Source organism: Talpa occidentalis, unplaced genomic scaffold, assembly GCF_014898055.3.
Source record: "Talpa occidentalis isolate TD23 unplaced genomic scaffold, MPIMG_talOcc4v2.1 talOcc4.4, whole genome shotgun sequence".
NCBI lineage: Eukaryota > Metazoa > Chordata > Mammalia > Eulipotyphla > Talpidae > Talpa > Talpa occidentalis.
The window spans coordinates 32,613,724-32,639,875 of NW_023604295.1; the positions used below are offsets into that span (position 1 = coordinate 32,613,724).

The following is a 26,152-nucleotide window of genomic DNA, read 5'->3' on the forward strand; positions in this document are numbered from 1 at the left end:
GCTGGTCTGCTCTATTCTGGGCATAGTTTCAAGGCCAGCTGCAGGGAGAACAAGCAGTCGCTGTGTGCCTGCAGCTGGTGGTGGTTAGGTCAGGGCTGTCCCTCATTGGGGTATATTTAAAGAGACCCCACTGGATGATCATGCCAGCAGGAAAAATGCACACATATCTCGTTAGCCACGCTCAGTGCCTGGCCTAGCCCTCTCCACTGCCACTGCAGCTCCCAGGCTATGCATTTATGAATCAACAGAGGAGGGCAGCCTTTTCTGCCTCTCTTAGGTATCTGTGGTACCTCCTGGGGACAGATGCCCCTGGCTCCTGGGCCTCTTTGCTCTCTGACCAAGCTGGCTCCAAGTTCAGGGGATTAGCCAGAATGGGCTCCTCCTACCCTGGTTGGTAACCCAGCAACCAATGGGAGGGGCAGGCAGATGAGTCAAATAGAAGCATAGAATCTCTGGCTTTGTGTTTTGTTTGTGAAAACTCCCTGAGAGCAAACGCTGCTTTCTGGCTGGGAGTGGTGGGGCTTTCCCACACTGCTCCAGGCCAAATGCTCCTCCTTGCTGGGATGCCCTGGACCCACTACTTGACTGCTAATGGAGGCTTTGGTGAAGGGCGGGGACAGGATGAGCTGAACATTCTGGCTGCCTCTTTCACTGGTTCTCTCAAGTGAAAACAAGACTTACAGGCCTGAATCCCAGGGGAAGGTGGTGTGTTAGTAGCTAGGAACTATGAGAACTATGGGCAAGGAAACTATGGCCTGAAGTGCTGCAGAGCAAGGCAGAGCTGGTACACATAGATGGAAGGGTTTGCAGGTGCCTAGCAACCAGAGATACCGTCTCATACCAGTGACAGGACTTCAGGAGGGAAACAGCAGAAGTGGGATGGGAAGTGGGTAGCTTATCAACAGGACAGGGAAGCTGATGGGCAAACTAAGGCAGGCTGCGACAAGTGCTGAAAGAACTTCTAAATGTGAGTGCTCCAATAGGATCAGCTACATAATTTGAGGAGCCCAGTTCAAAATGAAAATGCAGGGCCATTTATTAAAAAAAAAAATCAAGAATTTCAAGATGGTAAGAGAAGCTCAGTAAACCAAGGGCCCCTGTGGATAGCACAGTTGCCTATTCATAAAGTCGACCCTGTGTGCTTATGAGTAAGCTACTTGAAGCAGTTGTGAAACCTGGGGCAGGGTGAGTTCAGAGATGGCTGGTGCCCTCTGGCCTCACCCCTAAACCTTTTACTGCTGCTGCCCTGTGGCCATCACTTCCTAGATTTTACCGGACTTGGGACATTATCTCTACTTCAACAGCAGCTCTTCCTGTGCTGGTGGCAACAAAGTCTTTGCTTCTCTGAAAAGGGGGAACAGCAAGGCTGTAGTGGGGAAACGGCTGAGGCAGGAAGAGACTCTGGGCATCCAGGCCCCAGAGCCCTGAGGGCTGAGTAAGGTTGTGGAGGTGTTTGGGAACAAGATGGAGGTACAACAAATGGTGATCTTAATATCACCTCTTAAGAACCCAGGCATGTGTTTTGAGGATGTACGTGTCAGTCCAGGTAATAGAACCAAGGCCCAGGAAGCCATTACCCCATGAAGGAACTTACCTCCAACTCAATGTGGTCGTGGAGTTTCTTGCAGGTGGCTGCAAAGGTCTCTGAGGTGCCAAATTCAAAGTACCACAGCTTGTTCTTCATCCTGGATCATGAAGCAGAGAGATGTTCAGTATTCTGTATTTGTAGTGGTCACGTAAAGAAGTTAATTACTGGGACTGGGGGCTCCAAATCCACAGCATTCCTCAACCTTATGTTTTCACTATTTATCGGACGAACAGGGATGGATTTAAAATATTTTTCAGCAACTGTTCTTGCTAGGAACTTAGAGAAAAAAAAAACATTCATTTCTTAGACATCATGGTTACTCTAGGTGAATTACCAGCTGCACTCTGGACTTTGTGGTCAGAGCACATTTGCCTCTGTATCTGATTCAAGGGAAGAGTTCCATGAAAATCAACCAGAGGTTAACAAGTGACAACTTGGCCTGGTCGCTGTCTTGCTATTACTAATGCAAGGAGATTTCAGGCAGAACCCTCTCTTGGGTATGGCTGGGATACAAAGGCAAAAGTAGACAACATTTGAGACTTGAGGGCTATATAGTCTTGGGACAGGCGAGACAACCTCACAAGAAACCATCCAAGATATGTGCTTTGTCTATGTTCTGATTGGAAGAAGCAGAGTGGAGAGAATTAGACACAGATTTGGGGGTAAGGAAGAAAAAGAAGGAAATAAAGTGATTTATTTGATAGTAACACTCCCCCTTTTCCATGTCTTTCTCAACTGTATTTGATAAGGCCACAACCTTGTCATACTTCTCCAAAGTTAGGGCTCATCATTCTGAGCTTTAACATTTATCAACATATTCCTTAGTGCAAAGTCAGACGGTGTGTCCTCACATTTGGTCCTATCGATCAGATGGTCTCACCAGGAAGTGTTTCTCAAGGTACTCCATTTCTTCCATCCCAACTGTCATCCCATCATTGGGAATTGGCTAAGAGGAAGGACACCTGTCTAATTCATAAGCAGATAGATTTTTGCTAAGGAAGGATTAAACAAAACTGCATTCTTCTTGGCACTTAGGAAAGAGGAGATCACCTTGTATGGTGCTGATCTTCCATCCTCACATTTGTGGACTAAGAAGAAAGGAGCATCCCTCAATGGGCAGAGAACTCTTATTTCTTCCTATCTGTCCTAGGCTATAACAGATGACTGTTCCATACAACAGACACAACTCTGTTCCCTGAATTTCTCAGAGTCCACCTAGAACTTGAATATGAGACTTCCATTGTGTGAAGATTTCTAAGATCTAATTGATTGGGATGTAGTGTTTTTGATTCTTAGTATGCTTGAAAAGAAGCAACAGGTGATGATGACAAGAAGAATAAGTAAGATCTGGGGAATAAACCCTTACAAAGAAAGCTAGAGAATCCGTTGTACTTTAAGTAGGCCAGGGCTTCTCAGCCAGGGTGCCACAGCACAGACTGTGATATCAATCTTCTCCACTTTCAGGGGGTTGTGGGGCAGGCTGTCCTGCTACTACTAATGTTGGGGTGTCAGGCAGAGCCCTCTCTTCGGTATGGATAGCACAGCAAGCATTCCCATTTGTCATCCCAGTATTTGTTTTTGTTTTCTGTTTACGATGTCAAAAAATATTGGGAAATGTTCTAGATCACTGGTTCTCTGAATGTTAATGCACATACAAATCACCTGAGGATTGCAGTAAGACATTCAGTATGGAGGCCCAAGAGTCCTTTCTAACAAGCTGCTGATGCTGGTCCAAGGAGTATGCTTGGAGTGGTAAGGATCTGGAGACTATGTTTGTGAGTTCTTGAAAAATTTTCATATGAATTACCTGAGAAATGTGATTAAAATGCTGCTTCCTGGACTTCAATCTATAGAGATTCTATGTGACAGTTTGTGGGGCAGGGCCCAGGAAAATGCATCTTTATGAGTGCCGAGGTGATCTTTACGTCAGTGGTCAGTTGTCAGGACATTGAGAAACATCTCTCTAGATCCCAGTGAAGTGATAGCTATGGAAAAGGACAGACTGGTGAAACCTGGAAGAGACGATTCCTCAGGGAGGATAGAATGAGGGTCAATGCCTTTCAATAGACAATGATGGCAAAAGACTCAGTAAGGGGAAAAACACAGATTGTCATAAATGTCAAGGCTGAGCATACTTCTCCTGCAGTGAAATCATCTCTGTAACCAGGAGACCTGCACTGTGATTCCATTTTCAAATATCAATGCTTGTCTGAATCATGACTTTTGAAAGTTATTGCCAGGAGATTTAGGGTTTTAATAAAAATGTCTGGAAGCTACAGTTATTTTTGCCCCACAGTGGCTCTTTTGATGATCTAATAAGGTTAGGAGGTCATGGTGAGGTCAGCATCACAGAATGACTGCAAGGATCAAACAGGCCATTGTCCATTGCTGGCTAGATGTCCACTGCTGGCTAGATGTCCACTGCTGGTTGTATAACCTTTGGCAAGTTATTTAACCTTTTAAAGCCTCAGTTTCCTCATCGGTAAAATGGAGACAGTTAAGAGATCTGCTTCAAAGGGTAGTTGAAAAGATTAAGTGAGATGATTCAAAGCACGTCACATAATGCTTGATTATAATAAGTTCACCAAGAACATTAGCTATTTACTTATTAGACATATTTCAATATTTTGGACTGCCATATTTGCATAACATAGGGAGGCACAAATGACAGATGAAGTGGGGTAGCCAACCTCAAATTTTTCTAGGATAGAAAGATATGTAATCATGTTTGTTAGACCATGTGTCGTCTTGTTAAAAACATGATTCCCATTTGTCTAATAGATTTTTCCAGAGTCACAGACTACACCCTAATCCTTGGTTAACTACCTTGACTGGTCATACATTTGTCCAAGGATGTGATGTTGATTGAGAATATGCTTCTAAGACAGTGTATGTTTGCTGTGAATGAAAGTATTTATCAATTCAAGAAACATTCATTGTGCCAGAATTATAAGAGAGTTGTAGAACAAAATATATCACTCCATGACTAGGCACTGGGTAAAGATAGACAAGGAAACCTAAACCCTAGTGTCCAGAGCTAAGCATTGAGCACTAGAGTACATAGGAGGACATTTACTTCTTAGTGGGGCTAGGGGCCATCAGAGAAAACTTCCTAGGGAGGCAATGCTTGGGTCAAGTTCTGAAGGATGTGGAAGGGAAAAGAGAAAGTGAGGAGGAGCATTCCAGACGATGACACAGGGCAACAGAGCATAAATCTGCTGGAGGGGACCTATAAGGGTTGTGGAGATTTGGCTAGGAAGGGCTGGAAAGCGGAGGAGCAAGACTGCAAGGCTGGGGATGCCATGCTTGAGTATTAGGGCTTTAAAGTCGATAGTATGTCATGGACCATCCTTATGTGGGGATGGTATTGGAGGTAGTAGTGACCCACTCAGATTCGTGCTTAGTAACAGTCTCTTCATCCCACATGTGAAGAGTGGATTAGAAGGAGCAGGTACAGATTGAAGGCCTGGAGAATAGTTTGGGGGTGGTATAGAAATCCAGGGGAGAACTGAAAAGTGCCTGAACAAAGGTAATGACAGTAGAGTTTGGGAGAACAGGATGGATTCACAAGCTAAAAATTAGGGGAATTGACAGGGCTGGTTGATTGTTAGGAGTGAGTGGGAAATAGTCAAAGTGACACCCAGGTTTTTGTCTTAGACAGCACAGTGGATGACAGGTACTATTCACTGAGAGAGGGGGACAGGAAATCAATTCTAGTGGCAGTCCTCTTTGTTATTAAAATGTTGGTTTTTTTTTTTTTTTTTTTGGCCCATCTGGTCGTCCCTCTGCCCATCCATGGATCCATGAAAACATCCAAAAAACCCTACTATGTGTCAGTTGCTGTGTTAGGTCTGGAGAGAAGTGATGAATGAGAGAGGCATGATCATTGATTATTCCCTTACAGGGCTTATATCCTTTTAATAGTTCACTAAGATGCAAACATTTGATCTCTGATGCATAGGAGACTTTTCAAAATATAAGAGCTTTTATTTTTCTTCTTTTAAGTCAAGTACTTTTTATGTTAGAAGTGAATATATTCCATTCCCATGACCCTTTGGTTTTGCATTCTGTGAAACATTTTAAATACTTATCATATTTCTTTTGATTTTCTGATGATGAGGTAGATACTATTGCTAAAAATAAGGAAACAAAGACTTGGGGAGGATAAATGACTGGCGTGAGTAAAGGACTTGCACTTAGTAAGATAGTGCAGAGGGGGGCCCAAACCCTGACTACCTGATCCTAGAGCCTGTGCTTTGCTACCCTGCACCCTATCTTTTACATATGGTACGTGTGCTCCTGCACACTCACTAGACTGCTGTGCTTCTCCTTCTCCCGGTTAAGTGGATGCTCTTAGGGGTCTGGGTTGTCAGTGGTTGCACACATCCTAGGAAAAGCTGATTGACGAAGAATGGCAGACCCTCCTAGCAACCAGAATTCAGGGGTGTTCTAGAGGAGTTTGAATCAGATGTGTCACAGGAACCCTCTGTCTTGAATCAGCAGTGACTTGGATAATCAGGGAATCCAGAACTGACCCTTAGCAAAGTCAGACATTTTCAGGAATGCCCTGTACCTTTCCTTTCAATTCATCTAGAAATGGGGCAGAAGTAATGCCCCAGAACCATCTCCAATACAGAGGGCAACAGGGTAGAAAGAGTGCCTCTCTTAGGAGACAAACATAAGTTGCTCTTCAGGCATCTCCAATTCAGGTTCAGTGTGGGTCATTTTTCCTCACAATCAGAGAGGGCAGTGGGCCTGATGCAGAGTCCCTAGAATGGAATCAAGGAGTTCTAGGTTCAAAGTTATAACCTGCCCTTCACTTCTTTCTCTGCAAGATGGGAATATGATTCTCTACCTAGCAAAGTTATAGAGCTCATGTGCCTTTGAGCACATTTTTTTTCTAAGCCTCTTCACCCATAAAATGGGCTAATAGTTAACACTCTGTTATAAATAATAAATGAGTTATGTGAAATTAACTAGGACTGGTCTCGTTAAATAGGAGGCCATAATTGCCCATACACGTTTAAAATTTGTTGACTGTTGTTCATGTCTTGTCAATAATCAGAGTACTCTTGCCTTTATCTGGTTAACTCAGAAAAATAGTCATTTGCTTTATTTGAGATAATATAAAAGTAGATTATTTTGAATGCCAAAATGACTGGAAGTGTAAAGGCAAGGACCAAAGGGTAAGGCTAGCAAAAGGAAGAGACTCTTTCGGGGATAAAGGCTGGTCAGGTATTTTTGAGGTCAGTTGTTAATGGAGGGCCTTGCGGAGGAGGCTGCCTTCAGGCCAAGTGGCCTAAGAGAAGGTAAGGCAGATCTTTCTCTGTAAGTGTTGGGGCATCATTGCTAAGGACTTGACTGGTAGGTTTAACCAAGGTAAGGTTCCCTGCAGGTTACAGACGCTGTGAGATTAGGAAGGAAACCAGAAACCCAGACCCCTATCACTGCATAGTAAGTCATCTGGATTCTTCTGTTCTGTCCACACTGTCAGAGCAGAGCTGTACAGCATGGAGTGCTGAGGTTAGTTTTTGAGCCTGATATAGAAAAAGCCTCTCTGTCTGGGAAGTTTGGGGTTTTGGTTCCACACTCTGCTAATCACTTTATATCCACCGTCTTTTCCAGAAAAATCTTATCTTTTCCAGAAAAATCTATCCACCGTCTTTTCAGAAAAATCTTATGAGGTCTGTGCTATTGCTACAAAGAAAGGAATTCACAGATTGAAATGACTTCTCTGTCTCGTTTTCCTTATTTTCCTTTTCCTTCACCAGCACCTTCCCAAAGCTTTTGGTGACACCCTACAATTTGGGGTAGGCGATGCAGCCTCCACTTTCCTTTCCTTGCCACTCTGAGAGGCTGAATGCCACTTGGATGATATCTCCCAGCCACTCCACACTTAGATCACGTTGGGGGACTGCTACGCTGCCTGTGGCACCAGAAGGTGTCTGTTTACCATCAGTTATACCAGAGCATTGCCTCTGGAATCTGAGAGGTTAGGGTTCATGCCTGACTCTGCCACTTGCTGGCTGGCCCTCATTTTTTTTTTCTCTACAAAATGGGAATATGATTCTCTACCCAGCAAAGTTGTGAAGCTCATGTGGCAAATGCTAGGCACAAGCAGGTGTTCAGTGCATGTCAAGTGCTCACTAACTTCTCTCCGGTTGCTAGGAGACACAGACACAGTCCCTGGGAGGCTCATTCCCCCCAGCACAGGGGCAGGGGAGGGAGTAGTGTGGGGGTCTCTCTCAGGCAGCCAGTGTTTTTTGAAGAAAATAAAATTAACAATGTTTTAATGACTTCTGGACTGCTTTCCCTGCATTGCTCTTCCTGAGTTTTTCTTGGCTCACCGTTTCTTTCCTCCTCATAATCACCTTTCAGCTGGAGATGACTAATCTTTAACTAGTTGTCCTGAGGCTGGTTTCCAGGTCCACAAATCTAGGTTCACTGTCAAGCTCTAAATGACCAAGCTGGACCTGTTTTTGAGGCAGAGGACTTTATGGGGGCTGTGGGGACTTGGCCTCAAGGACGAGTGGCAAAGAGCAGCAGTGACATCCTGGGTCAGCTCTGCTTCTGGGTTTTCTTAATATCCCTCTGCTTTACATAAAAAGCAAAAACAAAATACCAACAGTACACTACTTAGTTGAACCTTTTGACAGATGAGGAAAAAATGAGACTAATTAAAAGTGTTGTTTTTTCTATTTGTCAGCAATTTAGGGCTGGAATCAGACCTCACCTGGCAGCCTCAGAGCAGCCTGTTTTCAAGGTTGGCCACAAGTACCACTTGGCTGCTGGGAATTTTTTCCACAAAGCAATGAGCTTCTGATGACCCTTTTTTTTTTCAGATAATCTTGAAGCTTTAAGGGTGAGGGGCTTTTGAAGTCATCCAAATATGAAAACATTTCTTTGGGTTCAGAAGGCTGTAGAGAGGACACAATGGCTATTTCTAGAAATAGGGGCTCCTGAAGTGAAGGTATTTCTCTTTGTGGTTTGGACTTTGATAACCAGGTTCTCTGAGTGGGTCATGACTCAAATGACCGGTTAGGCTTTCTGTGCTGGCACGAAACTCTGCACGAGGCAGAGTTCTGTGTTATGTTGAGGGGGCAGGATGATGTGGTGGAGGCCCTGGGGGGCCAGCAGACAAGAGACCAGCCTTCCGGTCCCAGTTCTCATACACTAGTGTCACATACACTAGCATGTGACACCAAGAGAGCCAGTTGGCCTCAGTTTCTCCACACTACAATGAAGGGCTTGGAACAACCGACTTCTAGGTTTTCTGCAAGTGCTCTGAACTTGCGATCACACAGTGCGGGACAGAATGGGAAACCCCCATGTTGCCCTATAGCTGCCTGGGTCTTGCCAGAGCTGCCATTTTAAACAGAGAAGCCAGAAGTATGTGTTCTTATATAAAATGTCCTGATTTGCAGAGTTGACAACTAATTTAGCTTTTTAAAAGAACTCTGTATAGGCTCCAAACTATACATCAGGGGAAAACTATGCCTAGCTAACAAATTATAATTACACTAATTATATTTTTTCACAAGTCTTATCTCAATTATAAAACAAAGCAAATAACTTCACTTAATATTTTCTGTCAACCTACTGGGTTATTGGTGGTGTTATTGCTACTCTACTGAAGATAGTAGACTAATGTCAAGTTATTAAGTAACTAATAATCTAACACAGTCAAGCAGGTATAATTGCAACACAGGCAGGGCAACTTGAGTTGAATTATAGTTGAATGATCAATGGTACTAATAATATTGAGAATACTTTATCTGTTAGCATTTTACATTATTTGAATCCCCAAATGCCTTTGGAAGTACAAAATTGTGTTAACCAAAGTTTAGATCAATGGTTTAAAAGCAAAAAAAAAAAAAAAAAAAAAAAGCGGAGGCAGGTAGGCTTGTTTCTGTGGCCAGGATGTCAAGTCCTGGAAGGGGCCTGTGACTGCCACCTCACAGGTGCTGCACAGGCCATCTGTGTCACCACACACTCAGCTGCCCTGGCCCATCAGAGAGCTTGTCACATCTAACCCGCCCTGCATGCTGTCCCCTGTTCTCACTGCCCGTTGGAATGGGCACTCAGAGACTCTTAGGCACGGAGTTATGGATGGAAGAATCTTTTCCAAGAGGGGGCAGTGGCCCCTTTGGTTCAAGGGAAAGTGAATCCCCGGCAATCAGGAAGGAGGCTTTATAAATAGCTTTTTTGTTCTCTGACTGTGACTTTTGTGCCCACTGTTCCTGCCAACAGATTTGTCTTGGCTCCATGTGCTTCAGCTTCAAGGGGCAAGGTATTCCCTGGCTTTTGTCCATACCCGGGACAAGACTGGTGTTCATAGCACTCAGAAAAATCTGAGGTGCTGAATGGGAGGACTGGAGACAAGAGATCAGGAGGAGGTGGTTAGAATCATGGGGAACAACAACAACAAAAAATTTTAAAAAGGAGGAGAGTTCAAGAGGGCTGAAAGGAAAAAAAGGTCAAGAAAGGGGGGAGAAACCTGTATATTTCATAGTATAAATATACTATAGGATATATTTTATAATATAAAGAAATATATTTTATGGTATAAATATGGGATCCTCTTAGCAACTTATGAATACACTATTTAAGTTATTTTCATATGCAAAAAATTACCTATAAAATCACAGATGATTGCTTCCCCTTAAGAGGCCTTTGGGGGCCCAGGGAGTCCTAGCTAGGAGATCACAGTTTCCAAGGAATCTTCCAGAGTTGCTGCCATTTCTTAGTGCAGAATAGTATTTGTGCTCTTGATCACAAGAAAGATCACACAGGCTAACTAGTGGGTTATTTTTTCTTCTTGATGTGGAATGGAATTAAATCAATTACATTGGTCATGTCTTGGTAACCCAGAAACACTGACCTAATGGCAAAGGGTGTGGTTGAATAATAAAAAATGGGGAAACAAATGATTTCTTAGAACAGCTCTTTGGCTGACAGAAATCTTAGTGATTATGCACTCATGGTAAGGAGTGGAGAAGAAGGAATAAAAATAGTGTGTTAGGCAGAATGGATGACTCCAAACCATTTCTGGGTGGTGGTTCTCATCTAAACCCCAGCAGTCTTCTCATGGTCTAGATGAGGAAACAGACCCATCTGCATTGATGCACAGGCTGGAGCGCCACCAACTCCCAACTTCAGTTCTTATCCCTTAATTTCCCATTCCCCAGCTCCCACCACTGTGCCCCAGAGGCACCTAGTACGAGTAGGAAAGGCAACCGCACCACTAGCCCTTGTGGTTGTTATCACTCATGCTGTGGCCTGGGTTTGCTCACATCTACCATTCAGTCCACAGACGAGGCCACACGATCCCTGCTCTGGATTGGCTGGCCATGGCTGCTTGGATCCTGTGGCATTCTTCACCAGAGTCTGGGGGCTGGGGCTTTCTACTGATTTCTGGTCTCTGTTCTTGTCCCACAATGACAAAGGACTGAACATCCCTGCCTCGTTTCCAGAGCAGCTTCTTTGCCCCTTTGGGGCTAAATCTGGTCTTCAAAGAATCTATGCCCTTCTCTTCTACACATGACATTTGGTTTCCATGGACTGTGGACATGCTCTTTTTTGATAGGCTCTCCCGAATTATCTGGCATCTGACAACATCTTCTCCTAAGAGCAAGAATCCAGGTACACAGCTTGCCAAAATATGGAATCAGATTCTCCCTGAATGTAGCACTCAGGGACACACATGGGGTGTGTGTGTGTGTGTGTGTGTGTGTGTGTGTGTACACGTGTGTGCGCCTGAAACAGAGAGGCTTCTGGAGTCGGGATCTAATACTATGGAGCACACTCACAGACACTGCCTCTCCCAGGCGGCAGCCCTGCAGCCTGACCTGAGAACTGCCAGTGAAGTGAGTGTCACCTCAGGGTCCTGCCACTTTGGGGGTGACCTTCAGGAGATACCACTGGTGAAGCAGTCAGGGTTTTTCTCTCCAGAAAACTTGAGTATCCAGGGTATTTTTTTCCAGTCAGTGTGTGTCCTTGCCAAGAGAAAAGTGCTCCCTTCCCCTCACTAAAAAATATAAATAAAATGAAATAAATCTCACAGCGTGGCTTCTTCTTCGCCATCTTTTTTACCTTTGAAGATTTATTCGTGGAAAGAAGATCCCCTTCAGGCCGATTTGGCTGAGGCTGGAGGGCACTGAATCAGCTTGCTCTCCTAGTTCCCCAGGAGCTAAGTCAAATGCTGGGACAAAAAGGAATCCCACTAGGAGGGAGAGGGGGTGGCAGATTGGCAAGCAAGTCTCTAGGGTTCAGCAAGGAGTACATAGCCGCTATTAGCTTTTTGGTTCTGAACTCATCTTTAGCAAGAATCCTACATCCCTCAGCCTGTGAAGATGGTATTTGAAGGCATAGTTAAGGGATAGTTAAGGCACAGGTGGGTGAGGATGAGGATGACTTTTTGGAACATAAGCCTTGAAAAGTCTAGAGAAGTTGGGTCACTGAGCAGGAATCAAGTTCTTGCTGAGAATTCCACTGCCTGGGGCCTGACCAGCCAAAGTTGGAAACTAGGAACTGTGCAGGCAAGCAGAGGCACACCCCAGAAATGGGTGCTTATCCTCACCCTATGGTAATTGCCAGGTGGACCCCAAGAGAGAGACAGCAGAACTTTGCCTGCTCCCTCTCCATCCTCTTCCACTCCAGCTCACACACCCCTTGCCCCAGTTGTTGGGGATAATCTCAGTCTCCACTTCAAGGTTTACTCTGTGCTGGAATTGTATTAACTGCTTTACACACCAAAGGGTCCCCCTCACTAGGTCCTCCCATCTGCTGTCTGTGGGAGGTACTACAGTGGCTATTTTGCAGAAGTGTTTGAGCGTGTTTCTTGCCAAAGGCTGGCTGAGGCAGAGTCAGGGTGTCAGAGGGGATGCAGGCTGAATGAGTCTGTTCTGCCTCCCTCCCACCACCAGCCGGATTTATGCTAGGTCAGGTTACAAAAGTTCCTTGGTTAAGCCAGTTGTTTGTCACTTTGAGCACATTTCCCCATAGAAACAATGTAATGTTGAGGTTGGGTTTGCAGGCTAACCTACAAAAGCAGATTAACCCATTATGTATCCAATGTCTACTTTTTGAGACAGCTTGGCGGGGTTGATAGTGGCTCTGGTTAGATGCCAGAAAGGCCTGGATTTAAGCCACATCTCAGTCACTTACTTATTCTCTGACCTTGGGCAAGTCATTTGGTCTCTGTTCTTAGATTCTTCATCTTTGAATTGGGATAACAGTGCCTACCTTGCAGGGGTTGTGGGGACTATTAAGAGAATGTATGTGGAGGATAGACCTTCAAACAAAGGTGCAACAAAACTCTTGCCAGGTATGAAACTGGTTCTGTGGCGTTGTGGAGTCTGAGTTCTTGCTTGGATCACACCTATCTTTCCTGCTGCATTTTGCTTTCCTCTACTTCCTCGGAAAGAAACTAGATTGGGGGTTTTCTACCCTAAAGCCCCTCATAGTCACCTCTGGAGTCTTGGCAGAAGTTCTTACGAGGCTGGAACTGGAGGTGCCATAAGCAAGTGAGAAGTAGCAGAGGTAGGAAAGGCACAACTTTACTCTGCTATTTCTTCCTTTTACAACTGTAAAGCTACACAATGGTCTAGTTACTTCTTAAGTTTCCTGTGCCTTCCCCACCACAAGCCAGTGGGTTACCTCCTTAAAATTAAATGCAGTGTAGGTAATTCCCCGTTTGTTCCTCTATGTTTTAAGTCATGAAAGCATGGGTAAGGCAAGTCAATAATTCATTAGATGGGGCAGGTGCCTGGATAAATAGCCCCTTCCCGTACTTATTCCAGCACCTTCCTGTGCCAGTTTTAAAAATCTTAAATAGGAAAGCATCAGGCAGAGCCTCACTCTGCCGGAGAAGACTGTAGTACACACTGCCAGCAAAATCCTTTCTTTTTCGCCCTTTTGAAAATCATATCCATATGCTCTTGGCTTTGTTTCCACTCTGACATTTGTGACTTCTACTTGTTATCCTCTCCTCACACCCATGTTGGGGACTGCGTGGTGCAAACCTGCCTCCCCACCTAGCACAGCATCCTGGTGGTATGTTCTGCCACCAAGTCGCTGCCGTCTCTCTGGTCACCGTGCTCGTCTCTCCCAATGAATACGTCTGTTCGCTTTACCCCCTCACTGTGCATCTGGCAAATGTGACCCTGCCGCGGGTGTGACCCCCAGGCGCCTCCCTGCCAATTTCTTGGGAGAACTGCTTGGCACCACCTCTGCCAGGCTTCTTATTTCTAGCTCACACCTGCTGCCCCTCTGCAGGCTGTGATTTTAGAGATGCATTCTACTTTATCCTGTTTAAATCTCACTTTAAAGCGCTCTTGTTTGGTCTTCAAGTCTCTGGCCAAAAATATTCCTCTTGGTTTATGTGACAAGCTCCTGATTCCTTGCCAAGGGTCTGTCCTTCCCGCACTGAAATCTATGGTCCAGAAGAACAGTCATTCTTAGATCAGCCACAGAGCAGCTCTGTGCTCCCCATACATGCCCGTTTCTTCTAAAATGATGACTCATGGCAGAGAAAGAGACTAAAGCATCGCCCCTTAGTTTCCTACTCAAAACATCAGAATCACCAGAAATAGTAATCAGGATTTTTCTGGATGTGACAATTGCCCCCTTCCCCACAACCAGAAGAGAAAAACAACTTTTGGGTCACATACTCCTTTTTGTTTCTGACACAGGGGTTTTCTCCAATGTGAAATTAGCAAAACATTGTTCTAGTAAGATGGCTCTGTGGTCAGATAAATTTAGGAAACTAAGTATTTTGCTTTTGCATGATCTCAACAGGTTAGAAAATATATTAAAGGCTCTATGATACAATATGGAAAAGAAATAAATTTCACTTGGACTTTCCCAAGAGGATTTGATGATTGAGCTCCCTCTGCCCTTCTGTCTTCCAATGAATTTCCTTCAAACATCCCAGAGTCCACTTTAACCAATTCTACTACAATACATGCTTAAAAAAGACAATCTCGAGGGCCTCCCCTGGTGGCACAGCGGTTGAGCACTGGACTGCAAAGCTGTCCGCAGCCTCTGCAGCCCCGGTTTGATCCCCGGCCACCGGCGAGGATCCCACATGGCGCGCAGACCTCTCCTGCCGCCCGCTGCTCCCCTCAGCAGTGTATTTCGTCAGTCTGCCTGTTCTGTTCCCCACTCTGGCTCTGGTGAATTCTCTCACCCTCCCACGCTTCTGACTGTACCCCGGTTCTTGTATAAATAAAATTAAAAAAAAAAAAAGACAATCTCAATAGCTACTTCCATAACTCTCATTCACATGATGATCCTGTTAGCTGGTCTGCTTCCCTTTTCAGAAGGTCCATATCTATTCTCCTTGGGTACAGTCTCATACTTCTATTTCTTCTCCCTAAACAGAGATTGGGCATTTCCTCTTTATTTCCATGTTATATCTATTTGTTAACCAGATGCTAACTGTTCTATGTTCTCTTCGACCTTCTCTTTTCTTTCTGGATGTGTAGGACATCCACTGTTTTTAGGACACTAAGGAACCTTGATCAAGGCAAATATTTTGACCACTTAAGCTTTCCTCAAACCCATTCATTTTCTCCCTTGGTGGGAGACCAGTTTACATTTGCAGCATTAATAATTTGTAACTAAGGTCAAGCAAGAGAGCAAGAGAGCGAGCGAGAGAGAGAGCAAGAAAGAGAGAGAGAGAAAGAAATTGAATCCCATCACAGTCCTACAATTATATTTCCTGGGCATCAGTGTGACAACTTGGAAGCCCACAGATCCTATGAAGCCTGAAAATGTGCTTAATTTGCGCAGTGGTTTTCAAAATTGAATGGTTTTACACACACACCTGGGGCCCAGCTCCTCTGATGAAATCAGATTTGTTAATATTGGGTTTCTTTCGAACTTGGCAACAGTTGGCTGGAGCTGAGGACGGTTTGTTCCCATTACACGGGGCACATGGTCTCCACTTTGCTAGAGTTCCTGCCACTCCCCGAAGCCTTACATCCACCCACTCCCTCATTTACATTAGCTGCTTCACTGATTTGTATTATGACCCCTCATAGAGACCTTTGTACTTTCCTCTTGGAAATTTTCCTAGAAGCTGCCTCCATAATGCCCTCCTTCCTTCTCAATCTGATCATTCCCATCTGAGCTCATAACCAAAGACTTTTGGTTATCAACCCTAATAGGTGATTTCAAAGGCTGACCAGCTGCAGCAGGTTAAGAACTGATGCTACTGGTATTTGCAAAGATCATCTGCACAGAAATAAAATATCACAAGTCCATCATTTCTGGGAAAAATATTTTTTCAGTTGCTCTGTGTTTGTAAGTCATGCATAACCTGGTAGGTTTAACAACTATTGGACAATCATGGAACAGTGAGTAATGAACTTGTCCTTTAATTACCGGAGAAAGAACTTAATAAGCTCATTTTACCTTTCCCTTGAATTTTCTACTTTGCCCAAACAGATGGCTCTTATGAATGTTAACTATCAAGTCTTGTTTATTAAGGGACAAATTATCCATTTCTCAAATCTCTTCTTTTCTAATCTATTGGCTCACTGTTGACTATTTCATTTTTCTTTAGTACATTTATCATAAGTCAGGTGGAGAAAAAGTCAGACATGCAAATAATGAGCTAATCCATGAGCTCAAATCAGAGGGTATCCTGTTCTATTCTGTTGTCATCACACCATCCCTGCACATGTCTGCAGAAATCCTGAGTATAAGCAGCCTTCCATCCCTCTTGCTCAAGTTCAGGGACAAGGTGAGAAAGAAAAGGTAGGGAGAACTGAGTAAGTTAGCACCATATTGAAATCTCCAATAAAAGTTCACTAACATCTTGGGATTTTCATTTATCCATGACGTTCCTATCACCTTTTGGCCTGTGATAACCCAAAGCTGAAGATTATAGATACACTTTCATCTCATTGAGTTCAAAGGAAAGGTAGAGCACTTGGCTTGATTGGCATTTTGGAATGCTCTCCAGAAAGGTCCACTTTCAAGATTAAAGGAACTCTTCATTCAACAGAAAACATCTTGTTACTAGACAGTGAGGAATTTCAATCTAAGTGTAGTTTCAATAAACACGAATATTCAGCAATTATGTAAGTCTCTGATGCTTTAGCAATTTGGGGGTATAAGTACATTCTTGGAATGAGGAGAGCTCCTTTTCGTTAAAGAGCATTAGGAGATTGGGAAAATGCTTTCTTAGTAAAATATGAAGTGGTAAGGCAAAAAAAAAACCTTAAACACTCCTATGATCTTCAAAGTAGAGATATACAATCTTCAAAGTAGAGATTTGATGACTCCTCTTAGGGGATGTTTATGGAAAGTGATGCTTACACTGGGGAGGGCATTGAAACCTAAGTACTGCCCAAAGGTAAGAGTCTATAAATTATTATTACAGATAAGACTCACAACACTGTGCTATTTTAATGAGAGATTCTACAATGTACTCACTTATATACTGCTTCACGCTCTCTTTACAAATTCCCATCTTTATTAATAGCATCATACCAGTACCTGGAACATTTCAAATTTATTTATCTGTTCTAATTCTCATAATCATCTCATGATGTAGTTGTAATTTCCCTTTTACACATCAGAAAATTAAGAATCAGAGAAGTGAGTAACTTTCCCCAGGATACAAAATAAGTAAGAAGCAGGTGGGAGCTGAAACTTAGTCCTTTTGAATACAACCAAAGTCAGGGATTGGTATCTTCATTTCACAAAAGGGTGACACAGCCTAACACATGGAGTGATAAAGCCATCTGCCTGGGGTTTCTTTAGAGATAATTCATTTATTCTATTATAGAGTTTCTGAGTTTCCTGATAAGTACAGAAAACACTGTTTTCAAAATGTCCTTTGATCAAAGAATAGCTGCATTAAACTCTCCTTTAGTAAATGATCTAAACGAGGAACTGTACTTAATCACTTAATCTTTCTTAAGAGTATGAGTCTTCCATCTTGTTTTTCAACCTCTTTTTTAATAAAATGTGTAAGCCTGAACAGTCTACAGACAATATATTGAAATGAACATGCTTATAATCCCATCAGCTCTAAATATAAAGATGGACTCTGTGGCATCACAACAAACCCATGCAAAGACCCTTGTCAAAGTTCTAACTAGTAAAGTAACAGAGGTATAATAAACTCTGATATTCTTTTCTCTGAAGCTAAAAACAGACAAAACACGAAGTTTAAAAGACACCTAAGTGATTTCTTTATGAAAGAATCTGAAATTGTGATGCTGAGGAAGAGAGAATGACATGTAGATCTTTTTCAATATGGATTTCTACCAGATAGCATGCTTCAAAGTTCAGGGTTTGTAAGAAAGCTTTGTGGTTAGTTTCCATTATTTTTCTGGCCTTAATATGTACCAGCTTCCCAAATTAGCAGAGCTGGTTCCCCTCACCTCTTTCCTCTTCCGTTTCCCCCTGGGGTTTACCACCTCCCCTCTGCCCCCCAAGCTCTGTCTGAACTAACCCCATGCTGTTCTAACACTTCAGCAAGGCTCAGTATGTAAAGGTCCCTAGGTTTCTAGGAATCCTGAAATTTCTGCTTTAGTAATGCTTTGAAAGATCATACATTCTCTCATTGATCTATTCCAAGAGCATTTGTTGACTGACCAGCTCTTCATCCACTCACTCACCTGTGGGGTGAAGTGCAAACTCATGTGCAGGGCATCAAGACCTTGCCATGGCTGCTTCCCACCTGCCTGTCCGCCTCACCTCCAAATTGCTGGTCTTTTCTCTCATGTCCAGTGTCCTCTCACTCTCCTGCCTTAGCTCATTTTGCTTCCCTCCTCCAAGTATCACTTGGCTCCTTTCCTAGGAGAAGTCCCATTTGTCTCCAGCTTGCACTCTTTCTGAAATCTCATCCTATTTTCTCAGGTAGGTGCTCTCTCCCACAACACTCTCATTATCTGTGTCCTCTTGCTAAAACAAAGCTCACCATAAAATATATCACATTTCCTTCTTTTATAGGGTTTGAGGGAAGGTTGGTGCCGTGGGTTAAATTGTGTCCTCCAAAAACTTAAGTTGAAGACCTAACCCCAGTACCTGGGAATGTGACTGTATTTGGAAATAGGATCTTCGCAGATGTCAAGTAAAGATGAGGTCATACTGGACTAAGGGGTGCCAAGTCCAATGGCTGGTGTCCTTATAAGAAGAGGGATATTTAGCTAGAGAGAGCAGACACCCAGAGGGAAGACACCGTGTGAGGACAGATGCAGAGACTGGAAGGATGCAGCTCCAAGTCAAGGAATAGCTGGAATTGCTGGCAAGCACCAGGAGAAGGGCTTGGACCAGGTTCTCCCTCAGCCTGATAAGAAACCAAACCTGCAGACACCTTGATTTCTGATATTCAGCCTCTAGAACTGTGAAAGAATCAATATCTGTTGTTTTATGGCACTCTGATTGTGGTGATTTGTCATGGCAACCTCAGGACTCTAACACAGTTGTTAATGGCTTTTGGATAGGCCCATGTTCCCCATTAGATCCATGAATTCCTCTAGGACTTTAACACAGAACAGATTCTCCATGCCTTCCGGCCTAATGGAAGAACCTGCTCTGCCCCACTTTTCAGGTTTTAGTCAGGGGATTCTAAAAGGGTTCAGACCCTACTATGAGTGAGCAACTTACGATGGATATGGAAACAAAACTATTTAGCACCAAAACAATGACTTAAAGAAGACAATGTGGAAAAATCATAGTGGCAGAAATGTGTCAAAAGCCTTGTCTATAGATTGATTCTAAGAGAAAGATGAGGCCAGGGATAGGGTGGATCAGGGAGGGAGTGTTCAGAATATTCTGGACTGCATTTCGAAACAAGTAATAGGTGATGATTAGGCCCCAGAAGGAGATGTCACACCACACTGAGGAATGAAGGGTTTGCATGGGGGCAGTGAGAATATGGAGGAAGCAAATTATAAGACTGGACTGGCTTTAGAGCAGGAGAATTTTATAATGGGCCTGGAATGCAAAGCAGGTGAGTTTAAATTCTATAAAGTGGGACATGTTGCTATGTGGTAGCAACAGGGCAAAATGCATGGCAGCCCTGGGTAGGGTGGACCTGAGAGAGAAGAGTATCAAGATGGACTAGGGGACTCGGGAAGTACTGAGGAGGGGACTTCTTGAGGAACAATTGGGTGCTAAGGAACAAGAAGTAAGAGGTCACTTAGGGGACACCATAGTTAACTGTGGGGCATGAAGCGGAGGACTTTCATTTGGTAGGTGTGACGAGCTCACCCCTGGAATGGTGTGTTTGTCATCCCAGACAAACGAGGCTGTCTTCTGTTTTTAGAAACCTTTGCAAGACATTCCACAGCTCTGCTCAATAACTCATTTTAGCCTTTAAAATGTCTCCAGGCCAGAGTCCTCCTCCCTTCCCAAAAGGCAATTCCTCACTTTAGAAGCACAACCCCCCCCCCTCTTCTTTCCTGAGCTGAAGAGTAAGGAGGTGTGGTCACTATTTCCTGTTGTGATTCCATCATGCACTTGAGGCCCCTTCCTAGTACATTCTCTGCTTCTTCTCGCCAAGAAAAATTACTTGGGTTTATTTAAGGTTTTTCATGGGTCCCATGAATTATCTTTGCGATTCTTCTGTAGTCTCTTTCCTGAGTGCTTACCACACTGGGCATTGAGAATAGGGATGTGTAATAGGAAGAGGGCGGGGCGTGGAATCAGACAGACCTAGGATTGAATAGCGGCTCCCCTATTTAGCAAGTTGCATGTTCTTGAGCAAGCTGTGTGATCTTCCTGAGCCTCAGTTTTCTCATTTGTAAATGGGTCCATAATATTTACCTTATACTTGTAAAATTGTGTTAGTCAAAAATAATATACAAAAAATTCTTGAAAGCATTCAATAAATGATGGTGTCTATTGTTAGTGTGGGTTGGAGCAATGCTGATTTAGTGGGGAATACATCTTTTTAAGCACTTCAATAAGCACCCTGCTAATCACATGTGCTTAAAAAACTACCACCATAGGGCCTCCCTGGTGGTGCAAGCGGTTGAGAGCAGCGCTGTGAAGCTGTCTGCAGCCTCTGCAGTGCGGGTTCGATTCCCGGCAGGCCAGGGAGAGACCCACATGGTGCAGCAGACCTCTGCTGTCTCACCTGCTGCTCCCCTCAGCAGTGTATTTCAGTCAGTCTGCCTGTTCTGCTCCCTGCTCTGTCTCTGGTGAATCCTCTCACCCTCCCATACATCTGGCCTGTACCCTGGTTCTTAAACACAGACACACAAACAAACAAAAAAAATCAAAACTACCACAACAGAGTTGAGAAAGCAGCTCTTGCTACCAAAGACACACAAACACATGCTGATCTCTTTCAGATATAGCAAAACTATATACAAGGCTAGGGATTAAGCTAAAAGAATCAAATCTTTCTATTTACCTTCCACAAAAGTAGCTATTTCCATAGTTATTTCACTTGCAAAGCAACTTGAGTAATGCTGTATTTAAAACTCTGAGATCGACTAAACACAATCATTAGAATTTCTCTAATTGGAAAAGACTACTAAAACTCTCCCAGCAGATAAATTCCCTCCAATCAGCTCCTTTATATCATCTTCCTTTCATAACTTATAACTGCTACTGTGTTAGTAATGTTTTAAGTCAGTGTATGCAGTGTGATCTCAAGTAAATAAAATTGTGCAGTGAAAGTGCTGAAGGAAAATATGTTACAATGCTGTGTTTATTTCTGGGGAAAGCAATATGACTTATTTTTCTTAGTCACTTGTATAAAAATTGTTTAAAAATAGTATTTACAACCTCATTGAGACATGTTATTACACAATTTTAAAGATTATTTAACATTTTAAATTTTAAATTAAGCTTAAAAATTAAACTAAATAAAAAATTTAAAAAATTTAAATTTGTATATCAAGTAAATTACTGACATGCATGAAAATGGCCATATCATGTTTCTGAGCTGTGATCATGAATGATTGCTTTTTTCTTTTAATTTTTCTGAACATTAAAAAGTATTTATAATGAAATTGCAATATACTATGTAATCACACTACGGGATGTATTATTAAATCACATAATGATAAATGTGTTGATATTTTATTGAAAAACCTTTATTAAGATGGAGAAAAAAATATACCATATATTACTACACTAATGACTCATATCCTATGACCAATAGTTATTTATCTATCGTCCCTCTTAGGCAATCACCAAATCTCAGTGTTTTAAGGGCTTCTGAGTCATCTAACCTGACTATTATCTGATGTAGGATCTGTTTTTATAAAAATATTAATAATGATAGCAAGCATGATGTGTCAAGGCTTGGTAATAAGCACTTAAAATACATTGTTTCATTGGAACTTCAAAATAATTATATGAGGTAAGATACTTCAGGTGGGCAGAACAATGTCCTAAAGATGTCCATGTTCCTATATCTGGAATCTGTGAATATGAAATGCCAAGTTTCTTGGCAAGGGGAATTACAGTTGCAGATGGAATATAATCTGTATTGAGATGGGGAGATTATCCTGGATTATTTGAGTAGATTCAATGTAATCACCAGGATTCCTTTTAGTGAAGAGGGTGGCAGAAGAGAGACTGTCATGTCAAAGGGATGCCACCTGAGAAAGACTTGCCTGGCCATTAAAGATGGAAGTAGCCACAAGCCAAGGAATGTGGGCAGCTCTTTTTTGCAGGAAAAGGCAAGGAAAGAAATGTTCCCTTAAAGCTTCCAGAAAGGAGTGCAACATTGATGACACCTTGATTTTAGCCCATTGAGACATATGTCAGACGTCTGACCTCTAAAGCTATAAGTGTGTGTTATTTTTAAGTCACTAAGTTTGTTGTAATTTGTTGCAGCAGCCATAGGAAACCAATATAGTATATCCCACCTTTATAGATGAGCAGACTGAGGTTTAGGAAGAATAACTTGGTAAAGGTCACACATAAGTAGTGATAACTCTAGCAGTTGAATCCAGGTTGTCTGATGATAGAATGTGTGCTCTGGGGCACACATCTTCACTGGAGCCCCCAAATGATTGATAACAGTGGCCTGAGCATAAAATATGAAAATTCACCTCTACCTCTCAACAATCCCCTGCTCCTGAGGATGGCTCTATATAGTAGAACTGATGTCCTTTATTTGGGGCTCAAGCTGGTCTCTAGTCACCTTTCCCATTAATGAGAAAATATTTTTTCTCATTATGAGAAAAAATGAGAAATTATTTTTAAAATAATTTCTATGAGAAAATATTTTTAAATATTTGAGACCAATTATCACTTCTCCCAAAGTCTAGTCTTTGGGTAAGACAACCCCAAATTCAGACCTTCCTTAGAAGATATGATTTCAAGTTCCAGCACCTTCCCAGCTTCTCCTTTTGGAAAGCCTTCAGACAGTGAACACCAGCCTCAGCACCCAGCCATTTCCTATCTTACTTTATATTTGTGTACTTTGATTTTCTTTCATGAGGTTATCATGCTGACCTTAACCTTTGTGAATTTGATTATACACTATAACTTGAACTCTTTGATGAAAATATTTCTAGAAATCAATCAATCAGTAAATACTGATAACTTGGGGATTATCTGGCCAACTTGAAAATATAGCTGCTTTCAAGTTCCTTTTGATATTATCACAAACTGATTCTACTCGTTGTTAACATGAATCATATCTTTTTTATTCTAGCCTGGCTAAAAGAAAGGGCCTGTTAAACTACGGTAAGAAATTATTCTGGTGGACTAGCAACTTTGTAGGGAGTCTTGAGATATATAGGCCACTTGTGTATACCCATTTGAGACATTATACTATCTGTTTCACCATGGACTTGGGAGCCAGGAGAGTAATAAAGGAAATGTTAAAAGTCAATTTCATTTTACGGTTTCATCAAATTATATAAAATTTCAATCTTTAGGACAAAGAGAGCTGCATGAAATTATAAATAACAGCTTCCTAAAATCTCTGATCATCTACAGCTTTAAATTACCCATATTGCTATTCTCTAGCTTCTGCAAATATTCAAGAGCTATTAACAAATAGAACAGCCAAGAAAACCTGGTCTTCTGCAATTGCATAATGATGAGGGCCTGGTGAAAAAAACATGAGCCCATATTTCATTTATTTCATTCTCTGGGAGGGATGGGGGTAAACAGTTTTGTGGACTAGTATATAAACATTCAAGTAATTAAGTAAGTTGCTCTGTCAGAATGGACTTGAAAAGTCAAAGGTATTTGAACACAAAGATAAGGTTTGCATTTATTTTATACTTAGGAGAATAGAAAATGTCACAAGCAACTTCATTGGGGTTTTTCTGAATTCAAATTATTTGAAAAAAAGTTTGATATATTAAAGGAAATGGGGAGAAAGTTTGGACCTCTGGGTACTTAGGGCTGGTCTCCTTTGGGGTACTAAATATTAGATGGGGGCATAGCAAAATCCAGTTTAGGCACAAAATGAGGGCTTTGGGGATTTTAACCATGCTGTTTACCTTTATACTTTGGGAAAGTCATGCATCTGGGTTATAGCACTGGACAACTTCACAGGGCTCCTGGCAAGAATAGCTTAGAGTGATTTCATTTTTGATTAAAAGAAAAAAGAAAATCTTATGCAAATGGTGATATAGTTTATGCACAGGTATTTAAGAGACGAGCCCCTTTAATTTCCAGAGTTCTGTGACTTGAGCTTTGATGGCTTCTATTTTGCCTCCCACAGAACATCTCTGTGTTCATCTGAAGTGGGGGAAGAGGTGTTAAGTGGGTGAGGGGAGAGTGAGCATCAGGGAAGGAAGGTGGTCACATTTTAATCATCTGATTTGCCCTGTGTGCCCTCTGTGCCCCTGTGGATAAGCCTTAAGTATCCATGGAGCACACAGCACCTTCTTGTAACTCCCTCTTACTCACTCCCACCCTGTTCCTCCTGTTACCATATCATCTGGGGGCTGGGATCCCTGTCACAATCTTACCTCTAGGCTAGATTTGGCATTGGATTTAGAATCTCAAGTATTCAGACCCCAAACCTCTGCCTCTTGGACACCATGAGCTAGTGAAGGGACTCTGCTCTACAGTTCCAGTTCTGTAGAATCCAACCCAACCCTGGCTAATTGGTGCCATCCTCCCATCCTTTAAGAGAGGGATTTGGACAGATTCAATGTATCATGACCAGAGTCTTCTCCAACTTTTACTTGTCCTCCACCTTTTCAGTTGAAATGTTATATCAACGAAGCAAGACCTTATGATAAGTGAATCCCACTTGCCACTCCATCAGAATAGCTTTCTCTTGCCACTATTTTATTGGCAATTAAAAACAATGCTTTTCTTACACTTGTCATTCAGTGATGTTAAACAACACATGTTTATTGAGACCCTACTATGTGCTGGGAACTTACACATTACCTCATTAAATACTTAGAGCAACCTCGAAAGATATTTGGGGAAGGAAGCAAAGGATTAAAGAGATTAAGTGATTAAGTAACTTGCCCAAGGTCACACAGCTAGTAAGCTGTAGAGCCAAGTTTTGATGCCAAGTTAGACTATACCCTGCTGTCTCCTTCTATAAATATCTATTAAGTGCTTAGTTATTTGCAAGATGTGTTTCCAACCACTTAAGGACTCAGGCTACATTAGGGCTTTTGGGGAACCCCTCATTAGGTACTCCATGGCCTGGGTCCAGGAAAGCTAACACTCCAGGGCCTGTTAATTACAAGGGTTTTTGGGAAAGGTGGTCAGCTCTGGTAGGAATGAAGCACTGTTTCGGTCCCTTTGAAGGACCTAACAGGAAATATCTTGCTTCAGCCTAAACTGCTGAGGGACATATTCAAGTGGATGGCACTCAACAGGTTTGGAACAACACATTCCTCAAGGGCTCTGAGCTTCTGACAACAACAAAAAATTCCATACTTAGACTTCTCTCCCTGGACACTTACTGACAGTGACATTGGAATTAGGTAGCTTTTATGTATATAGTCCATAAATACAAAACCCTTCACAAAGACTTAATCCAGAAACTTCATGGAGCACTGGATATCTGGAAGACTTTAGTGGCACCTCCATGCAATGCACTAATACTGACTGCTGCCTGTCTGAAGAACTGAAAATCCCTCTCCTTTTTCCCCTCCTTGAAACCCTCTTTCATCCATTCTTTTTGTCTGTATTGCAAACTCTCCAAGGGCAAAGTTCTCTCCCTTTTTTTATGAACTTTTCTTTGTTAGAGCCAGCTCATTAGTGTGAGATCTTAATAGTTGTATAGGGCCCCCACTTCCAGGACCTAGGCTTGGTTTAGTGCTCTGCTGTCACTGATTTGAAATTATTCATGATTTTCAAACAAGAGGTCTTGCATTTTAATTTTGCTCCTTGCCATGCAAATCATTAGTTGGTCCTTATCCTTTTGCAGACATTGAGATAAGGAGAGAGGCATAGCACACAAGGTAAGAGTGGACAGCGTATCTGTGGTCCCCTCTGGAACTCAGCAGGCATTTTCCCACAGAGACAATTCACAGAGGTGGATCAAGCCAATAATAGCTTTGCCCTCCTTAGCCTCAGTCTCTCTATTTCTGAAATGGGGACAGCAGCGCTTACCCTTGCCTGTTACTGTGACAATTGAGTGAGATCATG

At 42.5% G+C, this 26,152-nt stretch overlaps 1 protein-coding gene across 6 annotated transcripts in view; it reads right to left on the reverse strand.

Annotated features, from left to right (window-relative positions):
• The window catches only part of DGKG (diacylglycerol kinase gamma), a 203,708-nt gene that overhangs the window by 64,705 nt on the left and 112,851 nt on the right, over positions 1-26,152 (reverse strand). For all 6 annotated transcript variants that reach the window (XR_008553826.1, XM_037525245.2, XM_054700424.1 and 3 more), the window contains one exon: positions 1,595-1,685. Coding sequence is in view for 5 of the 6 variants with exons in the window: in XM_037525245.2 (XP_037381142.1) it covers positions 1,595-1,685 (91 nt within the window). In the remaining variant the exon portion in view is untranslated. The remainder of the gene's footprint in view (positions 1-1,594; positions 1,686-26,152) is intronic.